This window comes from Hetaerina americana, unplaced genomic scaffold (assembly GCF_022747635.1).
Source record: "Hetaerina americana unplaced genomic scaffold, ioHetAmer1.1.p SCAF_3, whole genome shotgun sequence".
Taxonomy (NCBI): domain Eukaryota; kingdom Metazoa; phylum Arthropoda; class Insecta; order Odonata; family Calopterygidae; genus Hetaerina; species Hetaerina americana.
The window spans coordinates 91,485,157-91,502,926 of record NW_027286874.1 but is presented as its reverse complement, the minus strand read 5'-3'; the positions used below and the strand labels follow the sequence as shown (position 1 = coordinate 91,502,926).

The following is a 17,770-nucleotide window of genomic DNA, read 5'->3' as shown; positions in this document are numbered from 1 at the left end:
GCCGGACTGTTTCTAGGAATAAAATATAAGACAATTACCTAGCAACTAATGTCCTATTTATGTATGCAAAAAAACTTAACAGAATTAGGAAATGGTAATCACATCAATCATGTACATTTTAAAAATGTATTTTCAAGTATCTTATTCTTTTGCTATATGCTTGCTCCACCCATTTAAACATACACCTTAACTCTTGACAAAATCATTCAGCTATCTTGACTACATAAAATGAAAAATTTTATTCCATCGTGATTTTCATTATATTTTATAGTTTAAATCAATACAATGGGGATCGCTGTATATTAAAAACCTCCAATATTAATATAAAAGAAGCATCAAAAAGAGCTGTGAAGAGTGTTTGTCCATAATGTAAGCAGGATGTTTCTGAAGTGATCAATCATTTGTTGTAAGCATTGTGAAACAGGAATTAAAATTATCGATATCATTTTGCAATAAATTTTTACTGGCTCTTAAATTAGCATATGTTAAATGAGGAATGGCTTAAAGTACAGTTTTATTTCAACTAACAATTCAACAAAATAAATGATTCACCTAATATTTGATAGTATAAGGAAAACCATTTTCTTGAACAACTAGCCTTAAATGATGCAAAGTATGTTACATTTAGGCATGTATGTACATGGTAACAAAATTCACTAAGATATGAGTGCACAAATCAAATGAATAATGGCACCTGAACCTTTTATCCCTTAATTTTTAGAGTGTCACATCAGAGTATTTGTTGAAAACAAATGCAACATGCATAAAGCATAAGAGTATAGAGCTCATTCCAATTTTACTGTGGGAATATTTAAATATGCAAGCAGCCCATCCCATATTGATACTTTAAAAATGCCATTCCTAATCACCCCGTGAATTTCTGTGCACCCCTGAACTAAAAATATGCTACTTCCTTAACCCAGTGTTTTGTACAAATGTAACATGTGATGGCCTAACAAATTACTATACCATAAAATAGCTGCAAAAGATGACAGAATAACCAAATGATTTTTATTTGGAAAAGAAACACTGCACTGCAATGATATAATATTCAATGCCTGTTATTTGCACACTGTCAAACAAGATTGTTTCTCGAACTTCCTTTGCACAAATTGATGAATCTAATAAAAATACCTTAACAAAGTCAACTGCTGCCACCTTCTCACCAACAAGTGTCTTTAGTTTGGCAGGGAAATTCACCTAAAAAAAGTACACAGATAACTTCTGCAGAATGCTAATAAATTAAATAGGTAAGGTGAATGATATATTGGGGCAACACTTAAATGTCACATGTGTGATGATTAGTTGGGAGGAGGGAATTACATCTTACATTTCATCATGCCCCAAATGTTTAATGTTTGGGATCTATAATTAGCAAAATGAAATGATAAATGAGGAATGAAAGCCTGTGTTTTATCTTAATAATGAATCCCCAAAAAGCAGAACGACAGGAAAGATAAATAATTAGCAATTACATTGAAAGTCATATTCTCATAACCCTTCCATAAATATTTAAGCATACATATTCATTCAGTTTCTGAATTGGTCACTTCAGCATTGGGCAGTTAATTACTCGGAGAGAGCAATGAATATTACCTTGAGCGATAACGAGTCTTCCGACTCCTCCTCTCTTCTTCCTCCCTCATTCTACGCCTTTCTTCCCGCTCCTTCTCTTTGCGTTTTTCCTCCTCTTCTCTTTGCCTTAATCTTTCATTACGCTCCTCATCTCTCTTTTTCTCTTTATCCTCTCGGGTCTTTTGCCGATTTGTCTGAAATAAAGAAGCCAAAACAAAGTGTAGGCAAGCTCAAGCTGTCACCAAAAACTAACTAATGCTAAAAAAAACGTATATTAAAACTAGGTGATTCATTTGATAAATTTGAACATTAGCTGGAAATCAATGCAGAGAAATTTGTTTAGATGTATTGTAATAATAAACAAACTCAGAACTTTGCATTCAATCTTAAAATAAGTAATTTTCTACTACAGGGTGCAGCACTTAGAGATCTGGACGAATTTCAATTTGAATTTATTGCCATATGATAGTTCTACTGGAGGTCACGATTGGCGTTCTTGAAAGCTACAGGCATCTAGAAAACAGTCATTACCTCAAAATGGCCGAGATGTTACGTACAAGTGCGACGTACAATCGAAGAGCCTCTAGTACCGAAAGTGTTCATGCTGGGCATTATATTTCAAAATAGTTCTATTCTTCTGGTACCCCAGATTAACTGTTTACGATATTGCAGCTAAGTATAATGCTTCCGAGGAGTCTGGGGAAGGTTCCGCTAACCCAGCAAGGAAATCTCATTCGAGAAAGCACGTGCTTGTGTGGATTTAAGGGATGCACCCTGTATGTGTACAGTAATGCTTAGGCCCATACTTCAACCAAAGAAAGATAGGATTTCTTAAGTTCTTTAGCTTAAAATAGCATTACCATTATTTCATCTATTGCAGCTTTCAGCTTTGCATATCCAACATGCTGTTTGCCAGTAAGATGGTCATCTATTCTCTGCTGTGCATCACCAACAATAAGAAATGCACCACACACATCACAAACTTCCATCTGCTTCTCTTGTGCTGCAGCCATTTCTGCTGTCTAGAAATAAGATATTTAAGTATTAAAAAAAATAAAAAACGCAACGAAAGAAATAAGAAGTTTATACCACATTTTAACATACAAATTATAGAAAGATGAAATTCGCCTTCTTAAGGCCTTTTAAAATTGACTACACAAAAAAATAAACTCATTATGGCTAAAGGAAATTTAGTTCATTCAGTCAATACAAATTACGGTTTAAATTGATAATATATAATGGCACTACCCAAAAGTATCCCAAGTTTTCCAAAAATAAAAGTAAGCTTAGCCAAAGTCCAATTTCCAATTAAATTCTCTGATATAATTAAGTACCTTTAGAAACACACAACCCCCCCTGCATTTCTCATGCCCTTTCTCAGACAAATGTAAAAAATCAACTTTTGGTACTGATAATAAGTATAGGGGGAGAATAAGGACTATTTTCAAGTCAGGAGCCTTTTCGTTAATTTGGCAACAATTTTGAGGATGCTCGAGGCAATGCATTGGCAATTTCAATTGGTAGGCTTACTATTAAACACTGTTAACTTCTTGGGCAGGAAACTGAATGAAGACTTGGGTGTAATTCTGCCATCAATTTCAGGGCAAACATTATACCCCAATATCATTATCAGGTTGAAATACTTGTATAATACTTTACCAATCCTTAGAGTGACGTACTATGTTGCATTCATAAGATGAAGTAACAATTTAAATATCAGTTTACAAACTACCTATTTATAACACGTACCATAACTCTAAATTAAAAGCACTACGAATGAACCAATTCCAAGTATTATAAGCTAGAATAATTTACAGGTACATGCAATATGATTTTGGTCAAAAATAGATATTTCATAACTTCCTAATTCAGGGTAAAGTAATGTGATTTTCCAATTTAAAAGGGTGAAGTATAACTTAATTAAAAATAGCATTTTCATTAGATGTACCAACAGATAAGGTACTTTTACACTGGTAATCATTCTGCATGGTCCACTCAATAAAGAATTAAAATTTTTTTTATTAGCATATTGTCCAAAAGTTTATTTTTCTGATACTTTGTTAGCTTAATGCATAATGTATAAGTAGCACAAGTTTCATTGAATTGATTCCATATTTCATATATGGCGGCTTTTGCATTTTGATACATGTTCAGTTTGCCTAAGCCTACTTCAAATGACAAAAAACTTTCTATGAAGTTCACATTTGGGATTAGGAAAGAGTCACAAGGGGCTATGTCTGGACTACATAGAGGATGAGGAGCACACATCACATTGATTTTTGCAAAATAATCATTATTTTGCCATGGGTTTTTCAAAACACACCACTCACAAAAATTTCATGTAGAATTTTTCTGTTAACAACATGTGGTTGGCACCGAACAAAATTCTCGATAGATCTGAGTATGCTCTAAAGATTATTCAGTGATATTTTCTCAAAATTGCAACAGCCATGTTAATGTTCCCTCTACAAGAGAAATGGCTACATTTCTGGGTCCATCTCCCTAGCATTACATAGACTTCGGCTAATGATTTATTCAGGTAAAGCAAAATCCTAACGCATCAACACTACTATTGATGCCGTAGGCCAACTGAATGTTTTAACTTACAACAGATAATACTGGAGTCAAAGCAATGACACTTGTATCAATGCATCCAACATATTAAGATAATGTATGATGAAATTAATTTTTACATAATAAATTATGCAATTAAAATATTTATGATTACTCTTAATTTTAACTTAACAGCCATTGCATTTGTAGAATTTCTTGGACAATCATTAACCATGCTTGAGATAAGCATTGAATTTCCAACATTTAGCAAGCAAAACATCTCTGACAAAATAAATAAACATGGCCAAATTTTAATTGCCTTAATTTAAGAGAAATGAAGTTATCTGTTCAAATTCAATGGACAAATTCACACAAATATATCTTATCTATACTTTTCACAAAGGAAAAAAAATAAAATTCAAAGGCAAACGCAAAGTATTCCAAACTATTTTACTAAAATGTAGTTGATTTATTAAAGAATAAACAAAACCACTACGATGCTTCATTTATCGATTCCTAATTACACACATATTAGTACAAGTTTGCATTTTACACTAATTAATCTATACATTTGAGGTAAACCACAAGTATATAACCTCATGCCAAGTTTTGCAAAGATCAACAAAATGGTTCCAAAATCGATTCAAGGGTAAATAAAAATGCTCCAGCACACAATAAATTAAAACATGTATCTTTGCATCATCTATCTATTTAACTATTAACTCACCAAATGTGGCCAGTTAATGAAAGTTAAACTAATCATTCATGATCGTGATTTCTAATTTATTAATATCATTATGTTGATACAGGGGCCACTTCAACCAAAGTACGGACGTTTTCATTTTTCTCAATCATTGAAAAGGAAATTCCAAAGAAACTGCGGGAGATACAGCAACAGTAACTTTTAACGGAGTCATCCGCCAATGTGCATTTCAATGCAACAATTTCAGAGTGTAAAAATCATTCGCCTTGACTGGGATTTGAACCCAGATCCCTCAATATCCGGTCGAGTGCTTTAGCCACTTAAGCTATCGAGGCGTCCTCTTGAACTCTGAAATTTTGGGGCTTTTAAAGGAACAAGACGTTGTGACGAAATACCGTACATACAATGTCACCGGCATTCGTATTCGTGCGCGACGCGCCACAGTCCACGAGGTTAAAGCCAACTTTTAAACACTTATGGTGTTTATACCTTGACATATTCCAAAGAAACTGCGGGAGATGCCGCAACAGTAACTTTAAACGGAGTCATCCGCCATACTTGGCGGATGACTCCGTTTAAAGTTACTCATATAATTCATAGCTATGAAGAAAGTCATAATGCCCAAAACATTGTCTTACTTACAAAAGTAATCGGAAATCATTCAGAATTCACGTTAGGTTTACAAAAGACAGAATCTTTTTCAACTATAATATTATTTTCTAACATAAATGATCCAACCTTAAAGTGAAGGTACCTACTATACCAGCAATTGTACTGAAATCAGAAACACTGGACTTAACACAACACCACCATGATTTTAACTAAATAACAATTTCAAAAATTAAATATTTTATTCAATAATCATTTTTATTATTAAACACCGTCTAAGGAGCTTTCTCAGTTCATAGACATCAATATTTAAACCCTTAATCACAAATCAAAATTGACCATTTTTCCATATACTATCCAACAACAGTATTTTTTTCAACAATGTTAATGAATATCCATAATCTGTTAGGGTCTCCACCATTAAACGAACTACTATCATATATTTTCCCAATAACATAACATGTTTTTATTCCCCTCCTTCCAATGACTTTCCAAACAGATTTCTCATCATGAGTTCCACAACTCACAGGCTATATGTTGTGCAGACTTGGCACAACTCTTGATATGCGAGGGATATTACACAAAAGACTGACCAAAGATGGAAAAGAACTTCTCTTTTCCACAAAAAAGATTAATTGAAATCAGAATCCCTGTTGACTTTATATTCCCACACGTGATCACGCACAATCCTTACATTTACCAAAAAAATAACAGAAGCAATTTAAATGACCCTGATTAAATAAAAATATGTTGGCATAAAGAGATGAAAAATATTAACTCATTTTGCAGTTGCGTTACAGAAATGAAGAAGGAATCAGCTGAAGTCACTGATAAAATATAAATAAACCAATTGAAATACCAGAAGGTAGAATATGCCAAATCATAATGATGCGGTGATACTGAAGCAGTGATAGATAGAATTTTTGGAGAACTCAAAAATAGCAAAAATCTCAATTTTTCAAATTTCAATCAAACATAGCTTAATAGTTGGAAAACTATCTAAATAATTATTCGAGGATGAGTTAAATTGAAATGAATACATAAAGTGTGGCCAGAAAGAATAAATCACAAATATATGTTAAACAAAAATGTTACTGATTTATACCGAGACATCCATCACCCCTCCACCAATTATTCCTATGTAATAATAGCACAGTAAATTTAGATATAATAGAACACCAAAACAGATTTCGCTAGTTTTACAGAATACCATTATAAACGTAACTAATTAGTTGATCATCATCTAGAATTACAAAAAGATAATAAACGATGTTAATGATAACTCACCGCTGGAAAATACCTCAGCCTAGTATTTGAAATTATCATCGTCAAAAACTGCAACATTCTTCCCTAACTCAAATACAAAGCTATAAATTACAGTTTCGGCGATCAAGTAATCCCCATTATGACAATCAATACAAAATATGAATGAAATTCACTAACATTACATATTTCACCAATATACTACTCACTTGCTGCCAATGGCTGTTTTCATTTTGGCGTTTAAGAGCTTCTCTTTCGTCTTTAAGTTGGTCACACAACCTCATCAATCCTTGAGCTTTTTCTACATTCCCTTGGATACCCATTTGTTCGGCCTCGTCCACTAATCTATTAATTTTCTCAGATAATAACTGGATTTGTTCATCATTGCGTTGCTGCTGCGCTGGTGTCAGTGTTGGCTAGAAAAATTACACGAACAATTAATACAGGTTATCGTGATTTAGGTAGTTAATGCTGTCTGATAAACAACAATCAATATTACCGTGTCGCCTTTCCCGGTCAAAGCAAGCCGTTGCTTCCCTTTCATGATCTTCCTTTCGACTTCGTTAAGCATTCCCTGGCAAAATCTAATGAATTCATCTTCATAAGGTTGTCTCTTGTAAGGTGACGCTTTTTCAAAATGTTGCTTGAATTCATCGTCGTGAATTTTATTGCACGGACCAAGGTCAGCTCTTGTGTTTACAAACAAGTCGTGTGGACAAAAGTTAACTAAATACAATTTACAAATCTGTAATAAAATTTAAATCATTAATTATTTAAATATTTTAACTAGAGTAGTAATACAAGCAAATTGTTGACGCAAAATATAAGATTTAATGGCCGACTTTGACATGAACATGGGGACATAACAATACCTTCATATTTACTGTTTTACTTCATAATTCTTACCTCTGGATCCTCCCAATTAATTTCGTTATGCTTTTCGTTAGGTAATACATTTCTATTTCTTCCCATAAGCTCATCGAGCAATGCCGCCGCTGCTAATACAGCCATTTCGCGAAAATTACAATTCACAATTTCACTGCCCTCTAGCGAGATAAAATTGACCAACAGATATATCAAACAACTGAAGCTTAACTAATTTAGGAAGAAGTACGAAATCATATCAGAACGCCTGACGTGTAAGCGGAGTTCGGTATGGATCGGTAACACCGTGTAAATGTCAACATTTGAAGTGATGACGTCTACTTTGAGGTCTAATGGACGAAATTATCATATTATAGTTTTCCAACGTGGTCCAAATTTGGAAAATCATATAAATTGGTCAAAATGATAGGTATCTTAGGAAAAATAATTTCAGTTTCATTTTTAAGCTAGCTACTTAACTAATTCATATAAAACCACCACCCATGCATCAAAATGAGATGAAAATGTCTCTGCGGGATTGGAGGCAAGCTATTCGAACTCCTCCTGCGTACAGGGTAGGTAATAGTACTCTCAGGATACAAACACAATTTGTCACCATAATATCTGTGATTGGGCTGGTTGTTTTGATTGTCCTTTATGCTGTGACGTCGTCAGGCAGATCGAAACATAGCTTAACCAACAATATTGTGCTTCACAACGAAGATTTTGATCATCATCATGTGATTCCCACTTATCCAGTGATCTACAATACCACTTACCCCTTAACCGCTCCTATAAAGTCAAGATTGGGAGTAAAATATCGGATTGGTGTGATTAGTGACCTGGACACTGGATCCAAGAGTCAAACCGAAGATAATACTTGGGTTAGTTACTATAAAAAGGGATTTCTTACGTGGAATCCTATTAGTAGCACAGTGTCCGTGCAATGGGATAAAGGGGAACCCACAGTATTAAAGTCCAATTTGGCTCAAGGTGGTCGTGGAATGGAACTCTCAGAACTGACGGTATACAACGGAAAACTAATTACATTTGACGACCGAACAGGTGTGATATATGAAATAGATTCGAATAAATTGATTCCATGGGTCATACTTCCCGACGGTGATGGAAGAGCATCAAAAGGTAATAGCTTCGATGGTCAAGTTTCAGGTGTGTATTGAATGACTTACTCTTGAATTTTCATTGTTCCGTCTTCAGGCTTCAAATCCGAATGGGCCGCGGTGAAACAAAGGCTACTATACATAGGGGGTCTTGGAAAAGAATGGACTACGAGCACGGGAGAACTTTTAAATTTAAACCCTCAGTATATAAAAACAATTTCGACTGCTGGTGAGACTACTCACATTGATTGGCACGAAAAATATAATTCTCTCAGGCGAGCTGTTGGAATCGAATTTCCTGGTAATTGTATAGTAAACATTTATAATCATTTGTATTTACGATGTATTTCTGTTTATATAGTGCCTAATTTCCTGTGATTTGCATACAAAGTCTTGCTAAAATTTCGCCAGATATGCAGACCTATTATTGCCTGGTCTTCCTTGAATGGGTCTACAAAGTTATGGTCAAGTCTTTTTAAGATCTTACTCGGTATTTGATGAATGTCTTTTAGCTTCATGTTGGCGTTTTGAAATACCTCGTCTTGCCTGACAAAGGTCTTCCAGGGTAATTCTGAGGTCAGAGGTATAGGGAGGTGATAGAACAAGAAGCTAGTTTCTCATGGGAACTGAATTCAGGTAGGATCAAAAATATAAAATAGCAGGCCAAAAATATCTCTAATCAGTCTTCGCTCTTGGACACATGCTCCCAAAAATAACTTTTATAATAATTAACGAGCTTAGTTATTATTTTGCGTGAATAAGATTTATCTTTGATTCGTGTATGTAGTACTTTGAAAACTATTGATATTATCGCTAAAAGTTACATATTATTTGTATGATATAGTTAGGTCCTGGATTGTAGCCACCTTGCCGTGGGTTGGATTTGAAGTTCATTGAAATATCAGTGATCAGTCCGCTTGATAGATTTTTAGGGAAGTGGACACTTTATGTCTACTCTGGCTATATCCTCAGCAGAGAAGCACTTACAGGAAATCACTGATCTTACTTTATTTCTCCAAATCATTACAATAGGGTTTTGTGATAAATTAGAGATATGTTTTGGGCTAATTGTTATTCTTTATGTTTAAAAGTGACAGGAAGATCGTTACATGTTGTACGACATGTTTCCTTAAGTTCCAGTGACTGATAATCATATTACTTGGGAATATGTGTGTTGAAAGGCGTCACCCAAAATTTGAGTCAGAGACCGTCTGGTTGGTAGCCAAACGCTTTGTCAGCCAGCTACTATGACCTGTTCCCTTCTTCTCCTAACCCCATTGTACCTTCAAAGCTAATTTTTAAAAATGATGTCTTTAGCCACCCTAAAAAACCTTTGTCTATTTAAGCATAAAGGGACATGATAGTCCAGGGGGTGCGGGGATGCCTCTGGGCACACTCAGCTTAACCCAAGCTGCATGATTTGTTGGGTACCATATCTTCCTGAGAAACCATAGGTTGCACAGGAAAAGGAACTGGCCCCTCCTACCCAGATGTGTTAATTTCACTCACCATTGGGCTTAGTACTAGGTGAAGCTCTACCCTCACCTATCAAAGCAACCTTCGGCCTGAAAACTTGTTTTTTTACTTAACCATTGTAGAAGCAGATGTCTGTTTTATTTGTATGCATATATTTTCCATTAATGTTTTGGAATAGCCTTCAACACAAACAATGCAGGGAACCTTCAGTGGGTTACCTAAAGAGTGATTTAATTGCAGACTAGCCACTCTCTTTATTAAATCTGTGCAAAAGCTTTCATTTAACTCAACTCCCTGTTTTCCCCACTGAGAGGTGAATAGTGTGACGATGATCTCCCTCTTGATCTCCAATTACTTGGTTGCATAACTTGCTCTCCCATCAGCGTTGTTAAACGGCTTTATCAAAAGCATCAAAACAAGGCATATTGAGTTAAGTCTCTTTACTGAATTATCAGAGACTCCTTTCACCTTCTCCCTGGGTTGTTTTTTTTACACATTTGCTTACAGTGTGGATGCACTTCAGTCTACGATATCTGGTGTGGTATTTGGTTTTGCTATTGCGGAAGGGAGAGCAATTACAATATATGATCACAGGAGTTGATCTTATGTCGCTACTCCCTTATGTCATAAAAAATGAAATGTTAAGGAAAAGTGACCAAATTTGTTAGAGAGATGGATATGGTACTTGATATTTCTTCTTTGAATGTATTATTATCATTGGTCGTGCAATCCTAAGATTGGTTGACTGCAGCCCTCCATCCTACCCTATCTTATGCCAAGACTCAAGGTTTGGTGTTCCTCAAATTTTTCTGTCCTCGTCTTCTTTGGTATCACAATCATCACACTCCTTTGAAAGTCTTCAGGGGATGTCTTCCGCCTTTGTAACTATCTTTGATTGTTCCATACAGATTGTCTTTGGCTTTGTTCCGGAGTGCCTTGATGATGTCTCCATCAATTTTGTCTACTCCAGGAGCTTTGTTTTTCTTAAGGTCTTTTAATGCTCTATTGAATTCACTCCTCAGTATGTTTGCCCTGGTTTTTTTCATCCGTTTCACTCTCGTTCTTCATCAGGTTTTCTTCCAGAGGCCCCGGACCTTGGTAGAGTTTGTTGATGTATTGCTTCCATCTATTGCCAATATCTTCACCTTCAATCAGTATATCCCAATTTACATCCCTGATGTTGTTGCTTTTCATTTTCCTTTCTTTGAAATTTTTCTTCGCCAGTTTGTATGCTATGTCAGTATTCCCCTTCTTCATATTTTCATTGATTTCCTTGCAGCAGCCTTCTATTCAGTTCTCCCTAGCCTTTTTGCATTTACGGTTGTCATGGTCTTAAAGGTTCTTGTAGAGCCTTTCCTCATCATCATTCCTGGCATTCTTGTATTTTCTTCTATTAGTTCCCTTATCTCCATCGTGATCCATGGTTCCTTCATGTTGGCTCTTTTTCTCACCAGTTGCTCTTCTGCAACTTCAGCGATTGGCCCCTTCAGTTCATCCCATTTCTCTTCTGTGCTCCTTTCTCCTTTATCAACTAGTTTGCTGTCAATGGCAGTAGCGAATCTTTCTCTGTTGTCTTTTTCCACCAGCAATTTTGAGTACCACCTTGGCTCTTTTTGATCTTCTTAATTTTCTTATAGCAAAGTTGTCTCTTGGTCTCCATGATTACTAAGTTGTGATTACTATTTATATCTGTACCAGGGTAGCTCTTGCAGTGCTTCATCTGGTTCTTGTATCTCCTTCTTACTAATATGTAGTCTGTTTTGCGATATCCCCTGGCATCTTCCATGTGTACCATCTTTGTCGATGTTGTTCAAAGAGGGTGTTAGCTAATACCATATTCTTCTCATTGCAGAACTCAACCAGTCTTTCTCCTTTGGCGCTCTGTTTTCCCAGCCCGAAAATTCCAACACTTCATCCTTCTTTTTCAGTATGATGCCAATGCCTGCGATCCTCCTGTCGTCTCCCGAGTATATAACTCGATATTCGTCACTCCAGTAGTTGTCTGCTCCCGTCCATTTGATCTTGCTAACTTCCAGGATTTCTATAACCAGCCTCTCCATTTCTATCTTGGCATTCTCTAGCTTTCCGCTTACCCCTTAGGATTTTACATTCCATGCCCCTATTCTGAATCTGTCTCTCCTGACCAATGTACCCTTCCGAGTAGTCCCCACCCAGAGATCCAATTGACGGGCTATTTTACTGGGAAGGATGCCATCATGTCATTAATAGGTGGAGTGCAGGGCTGCAGCTCCTCAGGACACTAATGCGGTGGTTTCCCATTGCCATCCACATCGCAGTACTTCAGCTGATTCCTTGAATGTATTAGAGTTGGTTAAAATTGTAGGACAAATACCAAAGAATTTTTAAAGGCTTAGTTAAGGATTCTCGCTACCAAACCCTGTCTCCATCTCTAAATGCCCTTTTGAGTTCTTTGAATTGCTAGGTATCGTCCCACAATTTTACCAGTGATTCTTGGTTAAATGGAAGAGATAGAGAGCTATATGCCAGGAACTTGCATAGCATATAAGAATGATGTAATGAATGGAAATGCAGGGAGGAGCATGAGATTGATTTTAGCTACATAGATGAATTGCCAAAGATAAGAAACAAGGTATTGTTCACTTCTTGTGGTTGATAGTATTCCTATACTTAACCACTGTGGTGAGAATCAGAAGATGTTGCCAATCCAAATTACCAATAAAGAGTTACATGGCTTCTGGGTTCCCACAGTGAAGGTAGTTGTCTCTTGACAACTACCTTCACTGTGACAATATATATATATATATACTCATATATACAGAAACATATATAAGGAAAAGGGATAGGAACACGTATAAAGGACGAACACAATAGAGGTGGGGAAGGCGGAATCGAACGGATCACAAGAGTAAAAATATTTCCTCAACCGGGACTCGAACACCGGATCTTTCCACTTGCCGGGCGGATGCTCTTAACCACTTGAGCTATCGAGGATATGTAATTTACCCTGAGATCCGTGGGTCTTATATGTCGCCAAGCGCCCCGATTCTTTAGCCAAGAGATGGCGTCAGGGGGCTGTTTCACCCACCAAAGGGGAAATAGACAATACACAAGAGGAAAGGTCAGTGGTTAGAATTCATACAACATCATACAGGAAAAGAACAGTGCGTTTCGTGGCACGCATAGCCAGAAGAAAGAGATGAGCCACATTGGCCAAATACACATTCAAACACGAAATCCCGCCAAACGGCGAATAAATACTCATATATACAGAAACATATATAAGGAAAAGGGATAGGAACACGTATAAAGGACGAACACAATAGAGGTGGGGAAGGCGGAATCGAACGGATCACAAGAGTAAAAATATTTCCTCAACCGGGACTCGAACACCGGATCTTTCCACTTGCCGGGCGGATGCTCTTAACCACTTGAGCTATCGAGGATATGTAATTTACCCTGAGATCCGTGGGTCTTATATGTCGCCAATATATATATATATATATATAATATATATATTTATATTTATAATATATATAAATATAATATATATAAATATTTATAGTAGTAGTAGTTTTGAGGGGAGGCGACCGACAGCTAAGGTCATTTGCGCCATAGGGGATGGACAGGAAAGGATGAAGGGTGGAGAGAAACCCGGCGTCGGCATTAGCCTACTCTTTACGAAAGGCGCCAAGGGGTCCGCAGTTTAACGTCCCATCCGACGGACGGCATAAATATTTATATATATATATATATATATATATATACATATATGTGCACACACATGTGTGTTTATATTTATGTATGTTTTATTTATTTATTATTATTATTTATATATTATACACATATTTATTTATATATTAAACTAATTTTGTATAAAATATTCTCCTCTAGCCCTTCAAATCTAAATGTTGTAGCTTTTTAAGTAAAGTTATTCCATTAAGATAATTACGTCCTCTCTTTTTACAGGTTATATTATACATGAAGCGGTAGCATGGAGTGAAATCCATAAAAAGTGGTTTTTTTTGCCAAGACGATCAAGTAAAGAAAAATATGATGAAAATGAAGATGAGATGAAGGGAACAAATATGATTCTTACTGCAAATGAGCAGTTCACTGACATTCAAGTGAGTAACTTCAGGCATAGCATTATTGAAATTTTCAGTGCATCAAATAACTTAAATGTATGCCTTGGTTTATAGTTTTAAATAATGTATGAACTAAGAGCCCATTAGCCGGCAGCTGATATTTTTTATCAGGGTTATAAAATTAACCTAATATATAATAAATAAATAAACCTGTGGCTATAATTAATGGAATAATATTTAGATGCAAATGAAGCTACACAGCTTAATTTTAATGCATGAACATGTATGATTAAGTTGTCTGAGGGTGTGTCACCAGGCAATCAGTGGTCATTATTTTATTTTAAATAGGCAAAACATCATTCAAAGATGCATTGCGTATGTGCTCTGAAGCTGATTATTGATTAGCTGTGGACTTGGTTGCAAAGAAGTTTTCACGCACCCAGAATTATAATGAGTGTAGTGTTAAGCTAGGCATCCACTTGTAAGAGAGTTGACACTAGCACCATCAAGAGGCTACCTGATTTTTCTGCAATATTCATTATTGCTAATCGAGTAGACATCCTTAAACAGTTAAGAAATACTGAAATTTTCTGCATTGTTATTGTTAGGACGTAGTATTTCAATATTTAAATATACATTAAAGCTATTAATTCTTCATCACATGGTACTGCAGCAATTCTTGTTTATTTGCAGAATGATGATATTTTGTTCAATTGCAGGATATTAACTTACTGTGTATATATACATTTTTAAGGAACAATTTGATAATCTTAGTCAGAACTAGAGTACAAAAATACATCGGTGTGTGACTATCATCATATTTTGGAATTAATTTAATGTGTTTCCTTGATTTTGAAATTCTGTGAACACATTTTTTTAGAGGGTTTTTTCCAGCAATCCATAATAATCTTAATTAATGATTGAAATATAATAATGCAAAGACAACAGATAAACATCATAACATTAGAATATATAAATAAAACTCATGTCATTGAAACTTTTTGGTGATCCAATTCCATTTATTGATTAATAATCATTTGGAAACTAATAGCAAGTTTCAAAATTTGGTCTATTGAAACAGTCTACTATTATTGTGAATTAAAATTTGAGTTAATCTAGTTCATAATTTATGTATGCTTACCTGTTCCAATTATGGGTGCAAAGTAAATAATGGAAAGAAATGCGATGACACATGTATTTGCACAAAGGTCAAAATTCTTGTAAGCAAGGATTATTATAATGGGCCAAATACCTTCTTCAGGGTTAATGCTGCTAATCTGGCAGCTCTGCCTTCCATGTGCTCTCCTTTAGCTCCCTGAGGCATCAACCCCTTCCACTCGCACTTCCCTGTGTCATTAAAATTCACACAAGAAAGCTCCACCAAATTTAGCAATTCTTGTGCAGTCAGAATTCCTCAATGTTAATATGGCAGGCCACAAGTAGTGATGCTTGGGCCCCTGTGTTTTGGGTGTTGATATATGATCAGTCCGCTAATGCAGTGGCAGACTCCATAGTTGTGCTTATCTGAGGATGGCTGCAGATGTGTCTTATGTTACTGCAGGCTGAAGACGTGTCTTCTTGAAGTCAATGAAGGATTTTATGCAGAATATCTTTTTATGAATCAACTTAAAATACAATTTGTCCATTCCTTGCTAAAATCACTAGTATATGAAATTAACTCATTTCATATTACTCTAACTGATATGGAGTCTTAATATTTTAGCTGTTCAGAAAAAAAACTTGCCAGAAACTGGTTTTTCTCAGGAAATTTAAGCTACATATAAGTAAGTAATGCATATTAAGCACTTTTCCACTCCTATCTTATATATGGTCTTAGAGACTGGGGGTATGCCTCAGATGTAGAACTGAGTCTATTATCTGTACTATATAAAAAGGTGGTCTGAGGGATAGCCTACTTGGATTCTATAGAACATTCTTGACCACTGTTCATTGGTCTGACCACTTTGCAAGTTTATAGTCTGCTTATATTTTGTACTCTTTTGTATGCAAGGAAAATATAAATGCCTACTCCATAGGAGCTGACATACTCTATCTATACCATCTGTATATGTAGCTTGGATGTTCCCTGCCACAGAGTGGGGAAACTGGCATTTTAAATACTGCATATTGGCATAACTGCAGACCTTGTTGTTATTTAGAAAATTTCAAATTGTTATTGAGAAATGTGTCATCACTAAAGCTCTGTTACCCCTTGATAAGAATTTGGATCTTGATTTCTCAAGTAGTTAATATATTAGTTCGGTTAGTCGATAGGTGGAATTCTTTTATCTGGAAAAGATAGATAAGAATAATGTTGCAAGTTTGCATTAATTTTATTGAAAATAACCATGTTTTTGGCATAGTGAAGTATCATTAGGGGGTTTACAGGACTGGTTTAGGGATATTTTTTTATGAATGCAAGCCATCATGATGATGTTATATGACCCCAAAACCTGGGTCATTTCGAATAAAGTTTAATTTGGAATTTCAGTGATATTCTTCTCTACCCTTTCACTATATTCTTATGTTAATACATTGTGTTCTTGATTCCTTCTCCAGGTAACCTATGTTGGCGAAGTAATACCAACCCATGGCTTTTCAAGTTTTAAATTCATCCCCAATACAGATGATGAGATAATAGTTGCCATTAAATCGGAAGAAAATAAAGGCAAAGTTGCATCATACATAATGGCATTCAGTATTAAAGGACAAATTTTATTACAAGAGACAAAAATCGGGGACGTAAAATATGAAGGTATTGAATTCATCTAATGTTCATAAGGTGCTATTAAACTATTCCCTGCATTGCTATGCAATGGATATTGTGCCATTATTTTTCTAGCTCTATTTGTAAAAATTTAATTTAATAGTATGTACATAGTTACAATGTGAAATGAATTAAATTTCAATGATGTGAATAAGATGTATTATTTTTGGTGGTATAATGTGTGTCTTGGCGGCTAAATGGTGCAACAAGAGACTTTTGAACTGTTTCCGTGTTTTGTGATATCATTACCAGGTTCAATTTTGGAAATAATTGGTAATTTAACTCATATTACTCTCACTGTGTAGAATTTTTGATGTTGCATTTTGTATTCTCTTTTAATTTATTTATTGCTAAATTCACCAGTATTTATCAACCTTCACTTGAAGGTTAATGAATATCATCCCATAAAATGGTCATTTTTCTTCTTAGGAAAGAGTGAATCACGAATGGCTATTACAATACTCACATTTTTGTGTGCACTGATCTTTTCAAAACAGTTTTGGACCTCTTGGATATGTAACACTATTATTCTTATTTTTTGAAGCAATGCTCAATGGCAATAATGGCACAGACTCACTGTGTGTTGTGTTTTATCTGGACATTTTATGGGTGGACAAATATTTATGTTGTAATGTAAAACTTCCTGATTATTGTAAATAAAAATCCTTGCACTTGAAATATTGAAAAGATACTCATTGTTCTCTTCTCTGTAATACATAACCAACTGATAATATTGAAGAAGATGCATCCCACTATATTTAATCTTTACTCT

The 17,770-nt window shown here is 35.3% G+C and overlaps 2 protein-coding genes across 3 annotated transcripts in view; one reads left to right on the top strand and one right to left on the bottom strand.

The window, feature by feature from the left end:
- The window catches only part of LOC139691083 (luc7-like protein 3), a 33,609-nt gene extending 25,879 nt beyond the window's left edge, over positions 1-7,730 (bottom strand). For both annotated transcript variants that reach the window (XM_071588827.1, XM_071588828.1), the window contains exons 1-5: positions 7,610-7,730; positions 7,203-7,448; positions 6,913-7,119; positions 2,436-2,597; positions 1,597-1,769 (exon numbers count right to left, since the gene is read on the bottom strand). In XM_071588827.1, coding sequence (XP_071444928.1) covers positions 1,597-1,769; positions 2,436-2,597; positions 6,913-7,119; positions 7,203-7,448; positions 7,610-7,714 — 893 coding nt within the window. In that variant the 5' untranslated portion in view covers positions 7,715-7,730. The remainder of the gene's footprint in view (positions 1-1,596; positions 1,770-2,435; positions 2,598-6,912; positions 7,120-7,202; positions 7,449-7,609) is intronic.
- A 92-nt stretch (positions 7,731-7,822) lies between these two features.
- Positions 7,823-17,670, top strand: LOC139690842 (soluble calcium-activated nucleotidase 1). Its single transcript, XM_071588439.1, has 4 exons — positions 7,823-8,710; positions 8,786-8,989; positions 14,113-14,270; positions 16,791-17,670. Exons 1-4 carry the CDS (start codon positions 8,071-8,073, stop codon positions 17,001-17,003), a joined length of 1,215 nt encoding a protein of 404 aa, XP_071444540.1. The 5' UTR covers positions 7,823-8,070; the 3' UTR covers positions 17,004-17,670.
- The last annotated feature ends 100 nt before the right edge of the window (positions 17,671-17,770 follow it).

Excerpts from the sequence above, each read along its gene's own strand:
- LOC139690842 (XM_071588439.1), top strand. The coding sequence starts at position 8,071 with ATGCATCAAAATGAGATGAAAATGTCTCTGCGGGATTGGAGGCAAGCT. Across the intron at positions 8,711-8,785 it reads TGATGGAAGAGCATCAAAAG|GCTTCAAATCCGAATGGGCC; the intron begins GTAATAGCTTCG and ends TTCCGTCTTCAG. Across the intron at positions 14,271-16,790 it reads AGCAGTTCACTGACATTCAA|GTAACCTATGTTGGCGAAGT; the intron begins GTGAGTAACTTC and ends TTCCTTCTCCAG.